General features: G+C 40.6%; 1 protein-coding gene across 2 annotated transcripts in view; it reads left to right on the top strand.

Moving 5' to 3' along the window:
* INPP5D (inositol polyphosphate-5-phosphatase D) overlaps window positions 1-20,573 on the top strand; it is a 1,064,128-nt gene extending 1,043,555 nt beyond the window's left edge. For both annotated transcript variants that reach the window (XM_044070586.1, XM_044070585.1), the window contains one exon: window positions 19,639-20,573. In XM_044070586.1, the coding sequence (XP_043926521.1) occupies window positions 19,639-19,641 (3 nt within the window). In that variant the 3' untranslated portion in view covers window positions 19,642-20,573. The remainder of the gene's footprint in view (window positions 1-19,638) is intronic.
* Window positions 20,574-21,031: the final 458 nt, after the last annotated feature.

Genomic DNA, 21,031 nt, shown 5'->3' with positions numbered 1-21,031 from the left:
AACATAAGTTTTGTCAAAAGCCTCAGAAAGTATCCAGAGATGTTAAAGTACAAACATTTAAGAGTTTCAAGAAGTGCAATAAACATAAACAGAAATCACCACACAGTATTTGCTTTCCATTCCATATTCCCATAGCCCAAACCCTTATTGTGTCATCTCATGCTCTATACCTAATCCCTATAAATATTCCATACCCTTTCCTTCATAATCTACCTACTACACATCCAGGCAGTGCATATTTTACATTTTCAGTCATATCCTAACACATTTCCCTCGTACATTTGTGCTCCATTATTTATATATTTTATGACTATCCACTGACCAAATGTCATCCTCGGCCACCATCTTAACTCTCACAACTAATTAGTCTGTGGTTGCCAAGAACTGCAGGTGCTTCTCTTGCTTAACAGCCAGTTAACCAAGGACAAATCTGAGGACACCTCTCAACTGTACAGATTCTTGCAGAATGTCCAGATTTTTGCATCATCATATTTTTGGTCTGTTTTTCATGAAATTGTGGTTTTCTGGCAAATCAGTGGCAAAATCATTAAATACCAAAGTCAGAAAATAATGACAGATTTTAGTTTTCAGACTTCATACCCTTAGAAAAATGCATGCTAATACAAAACCTGTTATTGTATCAACTTTCTAAGTTTGTATGGGCAATATTTAAAAATTGTCCCTATTTTCAGGCCTTTGTCCCCAAATTATTTATGGCTTTGTCTCGATTTCTGGCTCTAAGAGGTTAAGAGGTATGAGTCTGATCTGTAAGATTTACATCTTAACCTATTTACATCACAATGCATATTTGTGTAAGCAAAATAATTGTTCACTACTGTACTTTACCTGACTCTCCTATGCCCCTTTGATTAGTCCATTGTCTATCCCAAGCCTCTTGTAAGATTCTGAAATCTTACATTCCATGTACCTGTTCCAGTTCTCACTATTCTTTCTTTAAAAAAGTGCTGATTTCTAGCTTGAATGAACTTTATACCTTTAAACTGATAAGCATGCCCCTCACATTCCTCTTAAGTTGCATACTATTACAATGCCACAAAGTGTTTTTTGCATCCACATCATTTCTCCTTTTCTGTGTCTGATGAGACCTTCTTCAGTACTCTGATCTTTTTAAAATAAACATATTGAACTTTTCCAGCTAATTACTGACTGTATTAGCTTCTAATTGTCAACCATTTGTACATAATGTTAGAAGTAACTATGATGGCAATGCCAGTAATTTTAATTTTTAGAGACCTTGGAAACCCATTCATATAATGAGGTTTAGCTCCCATGAACTCTCCTCATACCTCTTGTTCTTCATTCACTTTATTACGCTAGCAGCTTTCCATTATAGTTATCACTTTGCATATCATGGTTCATTTTTTGGTATTATCCTCCCTGAGATCTTTTTTATTGGTCTGCACTTCCTTTAGTGTCCGTCTTCCCAGCTGTTTTTCTACTTTGAGATTATTATGGCCCAGGCAAAGTGCCTTAGACTAAGTACTTCAGATGGCTAAATGTTTAGGTGGCACTACTAAGCCCACTCTCCCCAGCCCCTTCAAAGGCTTGCCTCCCACTACACTAAGGTGATTATCCTCCCCCCTGCTGATGTACACTGTACAAGACTTCACAAAGGAACTTCTTTCAGCATCTACTGAAAAAGTCCTCGGTTCCTAAGATGGTGTCTCATAGTAACCAACATGAGTTGAAGCTATCACCTGATGAGCCTTCACCTACACTGATATTTGTGAAGACCCTTTATAGACTGAAGTCTGTCAGGAGTCTTTCTGCTGCCTTAGACCAGGATGAGTGTGCACCTTTCTCTGCAGGACATTATTTCTGATTATGAAGTTATGTCCAAATTGTTTTCAGGCTCTCTTCTTCAGGATACCAACTTTAATGAGATTGTCCTTTAACCTGAGAATATTTAGACAAGCCTGTTTCAGACTTTCCTCCTCTAACAGGAAATTTCACAAATTTTCAATGCCTGAGAATCTGTGGAGGGAGTTCCCCCTCTCTTTCAGACGCTCCAGGATTTATGATGCAAAACAACATGCATACTGACTCTCAGCTTCCTGCTCACAGGCCATCTGATTTATTATATGAAATTGACAAAGAAAAACATGTATAATATAATATGAAATCTGATTCTGTAATAATAACAGTCCTACATTTTCTAAGGCACCTAGTACATGTTCATTTTATAAGGCAATTTACCTTTTAATAGGGAGAGGAAGTTGTTAAACAAGCATCATAGAAGGTTTCATACTGCTATTATAGGATCATAAGATCATAGATTACTAGGCTATTGGCCCTGGGGCCCTTACAAGCCTAGCCAAGAGTTTATCCCCCAAAAAAAAAAAACCTCAGTCAGCACCTGTCACCCCTATCAACGAGTGACAAAGGTGGAACCCCTGGAACAAATTTATGGTTTCCCATCCACTCATCAAGGTTGTGTTTGAAGAGGGTCAGTGAGGTACTCTGTTTGACATGTATGTGAAGTCTATTCCAGAGATGGGGCAACATCTGGGAGACAAACCTGTCTCTCCAGCAGGTTTTGTTGATGTTGCATATTAGATTTAGGCCTATCATGTGGATAATGCACAAGGAGTTAGACTTACAGATATGGAGCATCTCCAGTAGGGCAGGGTCTGACATTGCCTTGTAGGTGAGATACAGATCACCTCTGAGCAATCTGTATGATACCGAGTAGAGTGATAGTGATTTAAGCCTGTCCACATAGGATAAGTGTTGGAGGCCATGGATTCTCTTTGTGAGGTATTTCTGTGGCCTTTCCAGTTGGTACAGGTGTTTGGAGAGGTACATGCCAAACGGGGCATTATACTCAATTATTGGTCTAATAAGGGAGGAGGAGGAGTACAGAGAGGTAATAACTTCCTACTTTCTGGATGCAATCCCTTTACATATGAGATGAACCAAGTAAAAGGCTTTTCTGACCACCACCGCCACATGATGGTCGAATGTGAGATTATTGTCAACCTGAGTACCCAGGTCTCTCCACAGGTTGTGTGCTTAGGAGGTTGCCATTGATGTGGTAATCAGTAGGGGCGTGTTTTTGCCAAATGGTATGATAACACATTTTTTGCATTTAACTTAAGGCCATGACTTTGACACCAGTCATGTGTTGCTGTGAGACCTCTTGTAGTATGTTAACATCATTTGGGGATTCATTGACAGCACCCAACTTACAGTTGTCCACAAACTTTGTCAGCCATAGGCCTTTCGTCTTTGTCTAAACCTCTGAGAAGTAGATGCCAGACAGTAGGGATCCCAGGACAGGACTCTGGGGAATACCACTAGTGACAGGTCTGCTGCTGGAGGTGGAGGCACCCATTTTGACCTTGTGGGTCCTATTAGTGAGCCAGTTGGCCACCCACCTGATTAGATAAGGATTTATGCTATGTTTTGTTAGCTTTTTGATGATGCACGAGTGAGGGATTGTGTCAAAAGGCTTTAGCCAAGTCAAGGTAAGCTGTATGTAATGCCTTTCCCTCATCCAGGGCCTTAATGACAGTCTCAAAAAAGTCATCCAAGTTCAACAAACAAGATGTGCCCTTGACAAATCCAAACTGGGTGGGGTCAAGTGCTTGGAGATTGCCTATGTCCTTGTTTTTGAGATCCATAGTAATACACTCCATGGCTTTACAGATCAGACTTGTCAAGCTAATGGGGCAATAGTTTCCATGGTCAGTAGTGGCACCACCTTTGTGCAAGGGGATGACAATGGCAGTTCTCCACTCTGCTGGAATGAAGCCTGTCCTTAGGCTGTGGTTGAATAGGGTGCTCAATGGTGAAGCTGGTTCTTGCTGGAGATGGTGCAGAATACAGCCTGAGATACTATCAGGTCCCATGGTAGCTGTGTTCTTTTCCTTGGATAGGGCCTTTAACACTTAATCTACGGAGATATGAGGTGTGGGACAAGTATCGGGGATGTTCAGTGGGCCTTTTGGGGGAGACAGGGAGCTGAAGTTTGCACTGAACCTATCTGCAAGCAGGTTGGCTAAAACAATAGGATCAGTGTTAAGTGATACCGTTAAGTACTAAATCGGAACAAACCTGGGTTTTGCCATGGAGGTTCCTGGCATAACTGAAGAAGGCTTTGTGGTTTCCCATTATTTCAGGAGCTAATTTTGATTCATAATTGGCTTTGGAGGTTTTCACTAGTGATCTAATTTGCTTGTTAAGGCTAAGGAGGGAGTTTTTTTCCAGTTAGGAATTTGTGTCTTTTTGTCTTTTTACCCTTGGACAACAGTTTCTTCCTTTTGTTGTAAAGCCTGTTGATAGAGGATGTCCACCAGATAGGTTTGTGTTTCCTTAAGGAGCAGGTTTTAGTTCTGTTGGGTATGGCTGAGTCCATGCAGTTGTACAGGTATACTATGTATACTGCATTGGTGTACTGTTCAGCATAGTTTTCTGCATCCTATGAGGGGGCAGTGGTGTGAAGTACTGATACCCTCCTTTAGGAGGTTGTAGTCAGCTTTTGAGAAGTTTTTTAGCCTGTTTACAACTGGGGGCAGGGGTTGGGCTAGATAGAAACTTCAAATGAGACAGAGTGATGATCTGATCTCACCAGGGAAGAACGTACCTGGGAGTGGTGCAGCGGTCACCCATGTTGGTGAGAATCAAGTCCAGAATGCTATCTCCCCTTGTGGGGGATGAGATGAGCTGGTGGACCTCCAAGCACTAAGGTGTACATATTATTCATTTACTACCACTACTACAGCACTTACACTTGTTATAGTAATACATAAGTATGCTTAGCTAGTTCAAAAAAATCTATATGAGGATGTTATCTTGGGACTGTGAATCCATTACTTAACTCGCTTATTAACCTGTTATATAGCATTGGAAAAAAATGGCAGAAAAAGCAAATAGTTTAACAGACTTAAAATTTAGAGTTGCTGTCAAAGGTAAAAATTACTGAGTTGGTAGACCTTCAAGCTGTAAGATGTATATATTGTTCAGTGACTACAGATACTATGGCCCTTACGACTGGCAGAGTAATATATAAGTAGGCTTAGCTAGCTCCAGAAAATCTGTATGAGAATGTTACAACTCAGATATGAACACCACAGTATAGGAAATTCCCTCTTTGGTCCTCCACCAATGGATCTTTTAGTCATAAGAAGAAAAGGGCAACCTTAAAGAATAAAGATGAAGACACAAGCAGCTTAACAGTGGGTAAATCTGAGACTTTACGTCATAAAGTATGTAAACAAAACAAACCAGCTCAGAAAAAGCACACTAAAATAACTTATTGCAGAAGCATATAAAATATATAAAAATCAACCAAGAGTCAAGCTTTCATGCAAAATCACGTTATCAGGAAGTTGCATTACAGAAACCAAAGCAAAATTTAAAAGGCTGACACCGTAATCGTCAGCTTCATTATCCTTTCCTTTTTTCCCATTGTTATATAGTGTTGAGGTGTTACGTTAGCTGTCACCACCTCTCTCAGTTCAGCTCCCTCTCTTACCATCTTCAAAAGTCATGCCTGAGTATTGCAAGTCTTCTCTCAAGGAATCCATGATGGATATTCTTGTCTCCTGTTGCCTACTTCTTGTCTCTCACATATCTGCTTTACCAAATCATATTCTGCTTCCCTGCACATGTGACTGAACCATCTTTATCTGCTCATGTTGACCTTCTCTGCATTTGGGGTATACAGCAGCTTCCACTTTAGTGTCGTCATCTCTACGTCTGTCCCAAAGTGTCTATCCTACTACCCATTTCAGGCACTTCATCCCCATCAAGCTGAGCATCCTCAGCTGCTTTTCCTTCACTGTCCTTGTTTCTGTAGCATTCAGACACACTGGCCACCCTTTACTTTTCATCTTCTTCTGTATTTGTTTATTGCACACTATCCATAATATTTTGTGCCATTTGGCTGAAGCACTACTGATTCTAGCTTTGACCTCCTAATTCAGATTCTTCTTCTCCTTAACCATACTTGTCAGATATCTGATGGTGCTAACCTGTACACTGCTTTCTCTTCTATCTCACTTTCAGAATTTTTAATTTCCCCTATTTTCTGCCATGACCATTGTCCTGTCTGTACTCATTTTCATCCCTTGTGCATTCAATTTTGCATTCTGGTACCCAATCATTTATTGAAGTTCCTGTTTAGAGCCTGCTTATAGTGTGACATTGCCTGCACAAGACAGCGTTGTTGGTCTGTCTTCACTGACTTGCTCGTTGATGTACCCCATCCCCAGTATGAACTGGATTGAGCTCAGAGATGGCCCTTGATGCACACATGCTGCTACTGGGAGCCCATCTGTGAGTCCAAAGACTATCCATGCTTGTGTTGTTGTGTTGTTCGGTCCTTGTACATTGCCTGCATTAATTCCACCAATGTTTATGAAACTTCAAACTTTTGTAGAGCTGCCTAAATCGGCTTTCTTGGGACCTTATCATATTCTTTCTTCAAGTCTAGGAATGTCCAGTTGGACTTTCTCCTAATCCTCACCTTCCTCATCGCTATCTGTCTCCGTGCAAACATCTGGTCAGTTATGCTGCATCCTGATCTGAATCCAAATTGCCCATATCCTATCTTAATTTCTACTAGTCTGCATATTCATTTATTAGTCACTCTGAACTGCATGTTCATATAGTGACAAGAATTTGGTACCTCAGAACTGCCCACAGTCATGAATGTCCCCACTGTTCTTGTACACTGACACTAGATTGCTTGTTCTCCAGTCATCTGGGACATGTGTCTCTTTTCCTATTGCTATGAGTACCATCAGGAGCCTTTTTTCTCCTAATGCAATCAGCATTTTGATCATATCTGATCCAGGTCTGCTGGCTTCCCTGTCTTAATTGTTCATAGTGATCTTAGTAAACTTTGTACTTCTTCTAGGGTAGGTACTCCTTACTGTTTCATCATAGGCTGCAGATGTGACAGTGCAGCTTCCATGGATTGCATTTTTTTTATCTAGAAGCTTCTTGACATACTCCTATCATCTGCCTTTGATGTCCTCACATTACTTCATTTAAAGCTTAAAGTGGGATACATAAACATGGTGTGCAATTGTATAGGGGTGGTATATAGTTGAAAGTACACACCAGTGTCCCACACAATTCACTAACTTGCCCTAACTCCCTGGAGTATTGCCATACACTACTGCATAGCTGAATGAGCCCAATCGCATGTTAGGTATGGAAATGAAGATCAATAGCATGGTACATGCGCCACAAATGCATGAGTCATGTTCTACACTGTGGACTAGTGACAGGAAGCTATGGAGTTACAAGTGCAGACGTGCCACACCAACCTCAGCAGCCCTGTACTCAGTGTCCCAGGAATGGTGATTGCTGTTCAGCATAAAATACCTGAACAACAGCATCATCATTAAAGGATGTGACACTGCACATAAGTTATACCACAGGCATGCACAGGCAATCCTGATGTACAGTATACTGTCACAGACACACCCAGCCCATTCCCAACACCATGACAACAAAGAGCACCCACCAATGGGAGGGAGTTCCCCCAGTGAATCCTTTCATTATAATAATATGCAGATGATGTCCATTATGCAGGTATGGTCAACAGGGATGCAATTCTTATGAGTTGCCCTTATCAATGTGAATTGTCAGTAGATGAAGGTGCAATTTAACACAAACATTCATCCTGAGTTGTGTTTTGTCCTTCTTGCTCTATTGCATTCAACTCCTACCTTTTTTGTCATTGTACATCTATGATGGGACAGAATGCAATACTTTCTCCTAGACAGCTTGGCCCATACAACTGCAGTTGTCAACAAAATAGAATAGGGAATGACTGTTATGTTTAAAACCTCATGAAATGTATATTTAAAATTTTACTTACTTTTCTTAAACTCTAGGGTAGCAATAAATCTGTTATACAACTGGTATGAGCAGAAGTGGAGGAACAACATTAATTAGTTTATATTGTATTGTTGCCCATGACTACTGTTTACATGAGATCTGCACATTAGAGCAATTCATAGAAGAAAATCACCTTAATGTAAGTGAATTTCTAAACATCTATCACTTGAACACATAACAATTTAGCTATGATCAGAGACCTGATCATATCCTCTGTATTCAGCATCATTCAGCTTAACATGTTTGCTTGGTCGCTTACAGAGTAAACATGATGTAAACAGAGACTGTAAGGCATGAAACCGAGTGGGAGGGCTTCCACAAAAGGGCAATTTTTCAGCAGGGTTGCACTGAATTATAAATAATGTAAACAAAATGGTTGCAATAACCAACCACAATAACATAAGGATAAAATTAAAAAAATAACCACCTGGTATGAGTGGGTTTGGATTTTCTTACTGTAATTATCAGGAGTGTGATGTTAGTGATACTGTGGGAGGTGCACGCAGTGTGAAAAGGACATTGATGATCAGGAGTGTGATGTTAATGATACTGTGGGAGGTGCACGCAGTGTGAAAAGGACACTGATGCTAGATGTGTGCATGACTTGAGCAAGGCAAACATTATTCTATTTAGGGCCAAGCCAGAGATAATTTAGGAATCCAGCTTGCCTTTGTTTGCCAAAACACGATCCAGAGCAAGGTTTCTGCATAATATATACTGCAGTACTTTGCCTCATCAAAATACTTTCTCAATATTCTGCATATACGATAGATAGGCTGTACCCTAACATGAAGTATAATATTGTAATCAGGTGGTGGCAGCTCTGAAATGATAGTGCAATCCATCTGTCATCATAAGTGGACTGTGTTGGCAGTGGGGGATGTGTGCGTGATCCTAAATTAAGGTGATTTGTTTCTATAAATTGCACTAATGACCATATATCATACAAACAACAGTCATAGGGTCATAAGTAAGTTCTAGCCAATCAGTCTACAGACCATTACAAACCAAGCCAAAAAAACATATTCAGAAGTTCTGTCCAACCTCAAAGAGGGCAGAGCAAGATAGATGAGGGATTGGAGGAAGAACTTGTTGACACCCAACCAGGCTTTACCTTGAAGGTGGCAAGGATGCTACACTGTTTGATATGTATTTGAAGTGCATTACATATATATGAGATACACTGGCATGTTGAGATATGAATCTATTATGCCAGCTAGTTTTATTTAAAGGTATTTGATGTAATGTTTGCTGTGTAAAGAAATTGGAGATCATTGAGGCTTGGATCTCTCTGGGTATATCTCATCATGAATGAGTCTAGAATACACTGAGTACAAGGAGATGGCTGCCAGTCTGTCCAGATGACTGAGGGTCTTGAGGATACTGATCTTTTTAGCTTGGAATCACCAAGGTCTATTAAGTGATAGGTTTAATCAAATAATGCCTAAAGGTGCATTATATTTCATAAGGGATTTAATAATAGAGGAGCAAAGGGAAATCAGGACTATTTTGAATCTAGAGGAGATCCTACTGGAAATTAGATGAACCAGAAATGATTTATCCTAACCACATGGCAGAAGACGGTATCAGTTCATTGACCTTTGGGTTATGAACAAAGCATAATTCTATTGCCCCATTCTGCAGAGACAGCAAAGTGTTTGCCTGCCACTGCATACATTTTGTATGAATACCATGGACTGTGAACTGATCATTAAGCACGGGTTTTGAAGAGAAAGTGTGCGCACCCCTGTTCTGCATTATTTAAAGAGATAAAAGTATAGTATCTATATTTCATTAAACTGATGAACCAGCCCTGTTATTAATTTCATTATCTGAAATTAAAAACAAAGTAGTACGTGGATTGCCACATATACAATTGTCATTCACTCCTGCATAAATTATTCAATTTCTACCTTCCCTTAAACCTCACTCCTCCTTCTAAACATTATTTTGAATGTATTTTTTCCATAAATTCCATTTATTTCTATTCAATTTGCTCCAACCCATCTCCGGTTCTTTTGTGTCCTTTACAATATTCAGTATTTCAGTTACAGGTGGTTTAGATATTTTTTCAGATTTTCTAGTGATTGTTTTTTGGCAATCAATACCACTAAATTGCACTACCATGTCAAGTCATTTCAGATCCTATATCTCAGTTCAAAAAATATTTTTCCTATTTACAGACATTTGCTCCCCCAATATTTCTAACCTAGTATTCTGTAGGAATTTTTTTACATTACCTTTCAAGAAGTTTCTTCCCAGTTACTTCTGTCTTTCCTATCACATCTCCAGTGTTTGCTATCTAGCTGCAGAAAAAGTATCTGAAGTCTGTTTGACATATAAAATAGGCATTCAACACTTCCAAGAAAAAAATGGTAAACCTTCTGGACTTTGTTGTATACCTTGGAGCCATACAAATGTCCTCACATTTTTCCTTTGTAAATTGCCTTTCTATGTTCTCTTTCCAGTCTTTTCTAACCTCTGCCAATTCATTGTTACAGTCATCTTGCAATATTTTGAATGTGTTACTAATTATCACTTTTTTTAAGAAGAGCTTCTGTTCTAGACTCAAGTAAAAACGTTACCACAGGTGGCCTTTCACTTAATGCTCCCCTATTCCATGAAATCAATCACTGGCAAGAAAAGCAGTTTCTACCACGCACGCCAAACTTCTGCTGGGCCTCATCCCACTCTGTTACCTTTCCCTACCTAGTTATTTGCTCTCAAAGCCTCCTCTTGCCTATTTTCTACACCCGTATTTTGATTACATCAGTTTCCTATAATTAATTATCTAACATTTTCTTGTATGTTTTCAAATAGCCCAGGTTTCAAAATCCAAACGAAAAAACATTTTAATTATCCAACTGATCTTCTCATAAGTGGGTCTTTAAAACTAGTGCCACTGTTTACATTATTTCACCTTTTTCATGTAGTATGCCTGCTGTGGGTTTAAAATAAGTTATTTTGCTTATAAGGAGTTTTATTACCCACTGGTAGTTTGTAATGGCTACCTGTAAAAGTAGGATATGCAGTGGATATAAAAATTGTACACACCCCTGTTAAAATGCCAGGTTTTTGTGATATAAAAAATGAGACAACAATAAATCATTTCAAAACTTTTCCCACCTTTAATGTGACCTATAACCTGTACAATTCAATTGAAAAACAAACACATCTGTTAGGGAAAAAGTATAAAAGATAAAAAAATGTACAATACGCTGGTTGCATAAGTGTGCACACCCTTAAACTAATACTTTGCTGAAGCACCTTTTGATTTAATTACTACATTCAGTCTTCTTGGGTAGGAGTCTATCAGCATGGCACATCTTGACTTGGCAATATTTGCCCACTCTTTCTTGCAAAACCATTCCAAATTTGTTAGATTGTGAGGACATCTCTCGTGCACAGCCCTCGTCAGGTCACCCCACAGATTTTCTATTGGATTTAGGTCTGGGCTCTGGCTGGGCCATCCCAAAACTTTAATTTTCTTCTGGTGAAGCCATTCCTTTGTTGATTTGGATGTATGCTTGGGGTCATTGTTGTGTTGAAAGGTGAAATGCCTCTTCATCTTTAGTTTTCTAGCAGATGCCTGAAGGTTTTGGGCCAAAACTGACTGGTATTTGGAACTGTTCATAATTCCCCTCCTCCTTGACTAAAGCCCCAGTTCCAGCTGAAGAAAAGCAACCCCAAACAAGATACTGCCACCCCCATGCTTCACCGTGGGGGTGGTGTTCTTTTGGTGATGCGAAGTGTTACTCTTGCACCAAATGTACCTTTTGGAATTGTGGCCAAAAAGTTCAACGTTGGTCTCATCAGACCATAGCACATTTTCCCACATGTTTTGGGGAGACTTGCTGTATTGTTTAGCAAATGTTACCTAGGCCTGAATGTTTTTCTGTGTAAGAAAAGGCTTCCGTCTTGCAAACCTACCCCATAGCCCAGACATATGGAGAATACGGGAGATTGTTGTCACATGTAATACACAACCAGTACTTGCCAGAAATTCCTGCAGCTCCTTCAGTGTTGCTGTAGGTCTTTTGGCAGCCTCCCTGACCAGTTTTCGTCTTGTCTTTTCATCAATTTTGGAGGGATGTCCAGTTCTTTGCAAGGTCACTGTTGTCCCATATTTTCTCCACTTTTTGATGACTGTCTTCACTGTGTTCCATGGTATATCCAATGCTGTGGAAATTTTTTTGTACCCTTCTACTGACTGATACCTTTCAGCAATGAGATCCCTTTGATGCTTTGTAAGCTCTCTGCGAACCATGGCTTTTGCTGTAGCAGGCAACTGAGTGAATGTCAAGAAAATCCTACTAGGACAGCTGAAATTTATTTGGGGTTAATCAGAGTCTCTTTAATTGATAGCAGGTGTGTACCCAAGAAGACTGACTGCTGTAATTAAATCAAAAAGGTGCTTCAACAAAGTATTAGTTTAAGGGTGTGCACACTTATGCAACCAGCTTATTGTACGTTTTTTATTTTTTATATTTTTCCCCTAGCAGGTTTATTTGTTTTTCAATTGAATTTTACAAGTTCTAGGTCACATTAAAGGTGGTAAAAGTTTTTGAAATGATTTATTGTGGTCTCATTTTTTTATATCACAAAAACCTGGCATTTTAACAGAGGTGTGTATACTTTTTATATCCACTGTACTTATTCATGTTGTATTAGGGCTGGTGTTTGGCATTTACTTTTGAGTTTGTTTGTCAAACTGGTTCATGTGCAAATGTTATTCTATATCATACTCAGCAAGTTTTTCCTCTGATTCCAAACAGTTTGGAAAACACTTTTAAGGTTCTCTGTGTCTCAAGGCAACATTCAAACAATTTTCAGTTATTAAACATGCTGCTACATTTGTTTTTCAGTGACAGCCTTTCAAGTTATTTTTGTTTTAACCATTAGGTTGCATTAACAAAACATAATTTTGCATTATCATTGTATATTTTCAATGCTGCAAGTATATTATTAACAAATATAAATTTAGGCAATTGATTTAGTAATATTTTGCTGCAGGGAAACTATTGAACTGGTAATGCCATTGGCAATGTTTGCATATCCATCATTAATTATATGCATTTATGCATTTTGGCTTCACTATTGTTCCATTACTTATTCAGTTACATGATTGTTCAATGTGATTTAAAACTGGGGGGCTTAGGTAGTTGAAAAAGCCTCAATTTAAAGACTAAACTAGTCTTGGATCTTTGGTCGGTGTCTCTCCACATTATTAAATTGGTTTTGAAAAATATCTGTCTCCTGTATTGGATTTTCAACTTATAGCCCCCCCCCCCCAAAAAAAAAGTATTGTATCAAGTTTATAAACATCTACATAAAGCAAGAAAACTACTAACATAGAAAATATCCCCCAAACACACACACACACACACACACAGTTTCCTAAGTTGCTCATCAACAACTCCAGATAGCTATTCCTACCCTTAAAAAGTATCACATCCCTTCCTCCTTCTACTTATCTTTATCCACTGCCAGCACAGTGCATTATTGCCATCATTCACTTTTGTGTCAAATTCATTATAAAAGCCTAAATCAACTGAGAAACTCAACCTGCATCCCTGCTATCCTGCAAACAAAAATAGCATCATCCACTGAAGCCAGCATGTCTCCCTCCCCTGTATGAGTACAAAGTCCCTAAAGACAGCAGTTATGCTCAGAAGAGTTCTTCAGTGCAGCACTAGGCTCTGCAGACATCAGTCCCAAGGCCCCTACCCTTAACACCATTCTTTTTTTCTCCTCATCTTAAACATACACTAACTGTCAATGCTAATAAATAACCTGTACTGAAGGTTCACAGGTTCATAGGTAGGTACTGGGCTATCTGCCCGAAGGCATATATTAGCCCAGCCATGTTGTGCGGTATTCACCGCCCCTTTGGTTAGTTCCCTGGGCCTTTGATCTAGCAGCTAGTACCCTTGGCCCCTATCTAGTAGAGCTGTTGGTATGATCCCTGGTGTGAACTTTCTATTACCCATCCACTCATCAAGGTTCTTCTTGAAGAGTGATAGTGAGGGGCTCTGTCTTATGTAGATCAGGACCTTGTTCCATAGCAAGGGGAGTCTTTGCAAAGGGAATCTATCCCACCAGCATGTTCTATTGTTGTGCTGAGGTTTATATCCCTAGAGTGTGTAGCTCAAGTAGATTTGGTTTTGCTAAGATGGAGCATGTTCCACAGTTCTGGGTTGGACATGGCTCTGTATGTTAGACAGAGATCGCCTCTGAGAAGGCGATATGCAACAGAGAAAAGCCTTAGTTTTTTCAATCATGCTGCATAGGGCAACTGTTTGAGGCAGTAATCCTCTTAGTGAGGTACCTCTGTGGTCTCTCCAGCTGCTGGAGATGTCTAGCCAGGTACATTCCAATTGGTGCATTGTACTCAATAATGGGTCTGATGAGGGAAGAGTAGAGGGGCACCACTACATCCTTAGATCTTGATGTGAACCCTTTTGTGATCAGATGGGTCACATAGAAGGATTTTCTAACCACCTTGGCAACATGGTTATCAAAGGAAAGCTGACTATCTACTTGGGTCCCTAGATCCCTTATTACTTCTTCAGATTTCAGAGGGTTACCTCCTATGTGGTAGTACGTGGCTACTCTGTTTTTTCCAAAGGGGATTACTATGCATTTTTTAGCATTTAGCTTGAGACCATGGCTTTGACACCATGCATCAGTCTCATTAAGGCCCTTCTGGAGGATATCCATGTCGGCTGGAGACTCTATTATAGCACCCAGTTTGCAGTCGTCCACAAACTTGGTCAGCCACAGCCCTTCAGTGCTTGCCTGTACTTCTGAGAAGTATATGCCAAACAGGAGGGGCCCCAGGACAGAGCCCTGAGGCACACCGCTCGTTACTGGTCTGGATTCAGACATAGATCCCGCTACTCTTACTTTGTGGGATCTGTCTGACAGCCAGTTTGCAATCCATCTTGTGACGTAAGGGTTTATGCCCAGGTTGGTGAGTTTATCAATAATACCCGAATGGGGAATGATGTCAAATGCTTTAGCAAGGTCAAGGTAAGCCAGATGTACCTCCTTTCCCTTATCTATAGCCTGAGTAACTGTCTCAAAGAAGTCCACCAGGTTCAGGAGGCATGATCTGCCCTTGACGAATCCGAACTGTGTGGGGTCAAGTGTTTGGAGGTTCCCAATCTCTCCATTTATGAGTTCCATAATGATTCGCTCCATTGCCTTACAGATCAGACTGGTCAGGCTTATTGGTTGATAGTTCCCAGGGTCGGTTGTGGGCCCACCCTTGTGCAGCGGAACCACCATTGCTGTGCGCCATTCTATGAGCACATATCCTGTCGAGAGGCTGAGACTGAACAGGGTATTCAGATGCAAGGTTAATTCATTTTGGAGCTCGCGTATGACACAGCCCGGGACACCATCTGGTCCCATGGAGGCAGTGTTTTTAGCTTTAGATAGAGCCTTATTAACCAATGTATCAGTAATAATTGGAGTTACACAATCCCCTGGAATAGTAATAGGCCCTGCAGGTGGTGAGGGGGGGGGGGGGGGATTTGCACTGAACCTGTCAGCCAAGATGTTGGCAATGTCAGTAGGGTCAGTACATTTTGTTCCATTTTGTACTAGCTCAGAACAGACCTGAGCATTGCCATTTAGGTTTTTGGCGTAACCATAGAAGGCCTTATGGTTATCCTTGGCAACTTTCTTTTCGAAATTGGCTTTAGTTGACTTGATGAGAGCCCTCAGTTTCTTACTAATGCTGATCAGGGATGATTTTTCTACTTGAGATTTGGCCTTTTTTTGTATAAGTCTCCTCCTTTTATTGTATAGTTTGCTTATGGCCGGGGTCCACCAGACTGGTTTCTTCTTGCTTGAGGAAGGAGTCTTGGTTTTATTTGGGATAGCACGGTCCATGCAATACTGAAGATGTATATAAAGTGTCTTGGTGTAGGATTCTGCATCCTGGATATCATTATCCTTCTGCAAGGGAATAGTGAAGCTTTCCACTTCTGACACAAGTAGTTTGAAGTTTGCTTTGGAAAGGTTTTTTACGATGGTTTCTTTGACTGGGGGAGGTGGAGGGGTGAGGACGTCCAGGGTTATCAGTTTGTGGTCTGATCTGACCAGAGAGGGAGTGATAACGGGTGTGGTACAATGGGCACCCATATTTGTGATGACTAAATCCAATATGTTGTCCCCTCTAGTGGGAGAACATGCCAGTTGTTCAAGGACATTTGAATTTATAAATTCTATGAACCGCTGTGCATAGGAGTTAGAACTTTGGTAGGTTGCCCAGTCTATACCAGGGTAGTTGAAATCACCCAAACTTATGGTGTTGGGTAGGACCTTTATTTTTTCCAATGCCTCAAGGAATGCTGAGTGAGCATCTTGGGACATGGTGGGCAATCTATAACAGGCTACGACTTGACATGTGGTTTTGCCTGCTGTCAGTTGCACATGGATGATCTCTGGGGCATCATGCTGTGCCACTAACCTGGAGATGTGGGTATCCCTAATAAATATGGATACATCTCCACCCTTTGTACTGCGATCCGGTAACTGAGGCCGGAAGGTATGATATGAATTGCAACCTGGTAGTCCTGGGGTGCTCTCTGGAGCCTTGAACCAGGTTTCCGTCACTGCACAAACATCAATTTTCTCCACACTGAGGAGTGCCTCGAGTGCATGCATTTTGAGGTTGAGACTTCTGGCACTGAGTAGCATTACCCTTCGTTTTTGGTTACCTGTGCTGGTTATGGTGGTTGGTTTGTCCTTTGAGTCTTGCCTAAAAAAGGCACTATGGGGACGGCAAGAGCCTTGGCCAGTATTTGAAAGCCTAGGGGTGACAGGTGCAAACCATCTCTGGAGAAACAGCGAGGCTTGTCTATCATGTCATCCCAGGCAGACAGACACTGGATCCCCTTAGAATGACACCAGAAGCTTAGCCAGTTGTTGAAATTGATCATTTTGCCTTTGTATTGTGGTATCATCCTAGGTGAAGGTAGTATGCTACTCAAGGTCAGGGTCATACCAGCTTGTGCTACATGATCAGAGAGCTCCTCAATATCTCTTTTCATGTAGTCCAGGGAGGTACATCTTAGATCATTCACACCAACATGTACAATGACAGTGTCATACTTGTACTTGTTCTGGAGTGACCTAAGTGCCTGTGTTATGTGGCGGATCCTAGCACCCAACAGGCAGCTGACAGTAACCTTCTCCTTGTTCAGCCTGGTGAGTGGAACATCTGTGTGCCTTACTATTACTAGCGTGTTGGGTATGGTGTTTTGCCTTAGGGGCTGTCGTGAGGCACACTGCTGAGGTGAATTATGTGTTTTCTGGCTTGTGTTTGGAGGTGCAGGTTGCTTGCTTGTCTGCTTTGGAGAGCCCTGTTTCTTTTTCAGATTGGTACCTAGTGACTCCAAATATGTTTTTGTGTATTTATGTGTATGTTTTGCCGGTGCTTGTTTTGTAGATCCATGTGTGACTGGTGGTGTGATGCTAGTGTGTCTCTTCTCCTCTTGACTGTCTGTTACAGTCATGGGTTGAGAGCGCTTACCCTCCAGTCTGGCCGTGTATTTGCATCTCTCACAAGTGTTTGTGTCTAGAGGTAAGAGGAGAGGGTTGTCTATATACATGAGGCAGTTGTGACATTGCCTCAGGATGCTTGGAAAAGTAAATTTCACTTGTCTTGCGGACAGTCGAGGGTCTTATGCTGTATTATAATAGTGCTGTCTAGGAGATTTGGAAAATAATAGTGCTGTCTAGGAGATTTGAACAAGTGCCGATTTGGGTTATGCAAGTGCTGCAATAAGAGCAGTTGATCTGAAGCACTTGAGTTGAGGCTTGCTTAGTTCTAAGGGAAAATTTGCAGTGCAGACTTTGTGGAGCCAGGAATAGTATACCCCAGCTAACCGGCGCTGCCTGACGCTGCTCTGTGCGCAAGACCACGCATAAAGAGAGTTGCAGGGTTTTAAGAGCGAGAGAGAGATCAAGGAGTTTGGAATTGACCCAAAATGGCCAATAAAACTACAGTTTCTAGGCTGTAACCACTCCTACAGGGACAGGCAGGGTGCTCAGTGTTAACCACTGCCACTGGTGAACACAGAGACTTCCCTTTAGCCCAAGTAAGCACTGGCCTCCAAGAAACTTACAAACAGTTCAGAACAGCAACTCTGTAACTGAACTTTTTTTTAATTATAGAAAGTGGGAAAATAGCAAGATTTTTTTTTTTTTTTGTTTAAGGATAGCAGAGACACACAAGTAGCAAACTAGTCAGAACAGTGCAATAAATGACCCCAACACGTGTGTGCTAGGCCAGAGGCAGGTAAAATGCAATTTTAAGAAAAAAACAAGTTTAAATTAAGTGAAACACAAAAATGCAATAAACAGGCTCTAGGTATGTTCTAAATACTGTTTCTAACACAGATATCAACTTTTGCAAGCAAGAAAACGTCGAAACGTAGGGGGCAATGCAGTTTTTCTAAGAAATAAAGAAGAAAATACTTAAAATCTCAAAAGTGGCTCCTTTCTTCTCTCAACGTTTTCTCCTCTTGGTAGGTGCTTCAGCAACAACTATCAAGCCTGGAAAGATGCCAAAACCACGCGGCTGCAGGGTTTTAAGTGAGAGAGATCAAGGAGTTTGGAATAGACCCAAAATGGTCAATAAAACTACAGTTTTTAGGCAGTAACCACTCTTACAGGGACAGTCAGGCTGCTCAGTGTTAATCACTGCCACTGGTGGACACAGAGACTTCCCTTTAGCCCAAGTAAGCACTGGCCTCCAAGAAACTTACAAACAGTTCAGAACAGCAACTCTGTAACTGAACTGTATACACTAACCTAGCTAAAACCTCACATATTTTAAATCATGCAACACACACAGCTATATATATATATATATATATATATATATATATATATATATATATATATATATATAAAACTGAACCTATCAACACACCTTTTATTGATCCAAACTAATCAAGCAGTGCACACTAAATAAAAATAAATAAATAGATAAAAAACAGTAAATTGGCAAGGCACACGGAAACCTACTAAAACCCGTTTTTATTAAGTACTGTTAGCTTTCGTTCAATATAATAAAAATTTTTGGCGGACTTTTAAATGGTATATAAGGCTGTGTTTTTGTACTGTAAAGATGTCTGAGGATGTTTGATATTATACTGAATGAAAGCGCTAACCGTACTTAATAAAAATGGGTTTTATTAGGTTTCCGTGTGCCTTGCCGATTTTGTTTTTATTTAGTTTTAATCAAGCAGTGCTTCAACATACCATTCTTGCTTCTGTCCCAGTTTTGTTTTCTTGACACCAAATTATACAGAATATTTCATTCCTTTCAACCCCCATAGTGGATATGGCCCCATCCACATATTAGGTATTTCTTGTCCTTCTTGGCCACCACCAAACCCTGCAGTTCCATTTAGATGGAACACACGAAGTCTGCATTATAGGGTAACTGTCTGTGGTAAGACACAAATTTTTTGAAGCAGAAATGAACCTTTTGGTGGGAGATTATCTTGGCAGGCTGAAGTCTAACCAGGACCTGGACATACTTATCAGTGATTGTGATTATCTGCTTGTTCAGAAATGTAATTTTTACTGAGAACATTTGCTAAGTAATTATCCAGTTGGGACTTTTCTCTAGATAGATTGAACCTGTTCTCATGATTCACACTACAGCAATAGAGTATACATGAGTGATTTGTAGAAACAGCAGATGGCAAATTAATTAATTCATCTGATTTTTCCCCACAGTGAATGTGAAAGCAGACCAAGATCTAAATGGAAGTGTGGACCCACAACAAAGTGAATGGAAAAGTCATGCCAACAAACAAACACCACATTGTCACTTTTCAATCATATGCAGTTTCTTCAGTGATATTTAAAACGTTCTCCCTAAAATTGCTAATTTCTAAAAGCCAGGCGTTATTTTCTTCTTCATTTTCAAACTTTTCTTTTTGTTAACCAAGCTGGGAGTATATTGTTTGTAGGCTATTTCCATACTATATTGTGGTGTTGTCTGGTATAAGATGGTATAAGAAATTTTGCTGTCCTGCTACACAGCTGTATTTGCTCTGTAACAACATATTCTGTACTCACAGTGTAACTGGAAGTTTCACCAAGGCTAGCAGTACTGAAAAGAAACGTGAAATGAATGGGATGCAGCTTTACAATGTGCCATTATTTATACTGTGTACCTTGATCCACAAGGGACAAGGAAAAAGTTCAGAAAGTTATATACTAAAGTTACATTTATTGCTTCAGTACATACTGTTCACTCACAAAATGGCCAGACATCTCTGAAGTATGTAACAGTAGATATGTGTGGTTAGCTGAGCGGACAAATTTATAGTTAACTGTACAATTGGAGGTGAATGAATAAATACATGAATGAATGAATGAGTGAATGACTGGCTATCAATGAACAAAGGCCTGGGTAACTGCTGTGTTAGAGTCAATGAGAGTGAAAGCAGACGGGGACAGTGGAGAATGAATGAAGTGAATAACAACATGGGCAACCATTATATCAAACATTAGAACAGAAAGGGGAAAAGGGAGAATGAAATAATGAAAGTATTAGCAATTAGAGTAGGGCGGGTGGCCACGGTGGTGCAGTGGTTAGCATTGCCGCCTCACAGCAAGAGGTTCTCCGGTTCAATCCTCGACTGGGGTGCCTTCTGTGCGGAGTCTGCATGTCCTCCCTGTGGTCACGTGGGTTTCCTCCGGGTGCTCCGGTTTCCTCCCACATCCCAAAGACATGCTGTAGGTGGATTGGACACTCTAAATTGGCCCAAGGTGTGAGTGTGTGCATGTGTGTGCCTTCTGTGGAAGGTTGGGCGCCTGGCTGGCAACTCGACACCGTAAAACTCCACTGCCAATCATGAGCGGACAGGTGTTCCGCTGTGGCAACCCCTAACCAGGAAAAGCTGAAAGAAGATTAGCAATTAGAGTAGTGCCCAAACAGACTGCACAGACCCTGGTGTATGGTGACTCCATTAACAGATTACATTTGAAGATGTACAGCATCTGACATTTCATCTGCTACTGCAGCTGCAGACTGATATCAGAGCATAGCTTCAGTACAGTGGGGCAGTCACATTATGTGTTTATTTGGAAATGTGTTACAGCCACCATATATTTCTGTTAA

This window comes from Protopterus annectens, chromosome 4.part1 (assembly GCF_019279795.1).
Source record: "Protopterus annectens isolate FY-2018-M chromosome 4.part1, PAN1.0, whole genome shotgun sequence".
Taxonomy (NCBI): domain Eukaryota; kingdom Metazoa; phylum Chordata; order Ceratodontiformes; family Protopteridae; genus Protopterus; species Protopterus annectens.
The sequence above is the reverse complement of the archived record's forward strand: the minus strand, read 5'-3'. Positions and strand labels throughout refer to the sequence as shown.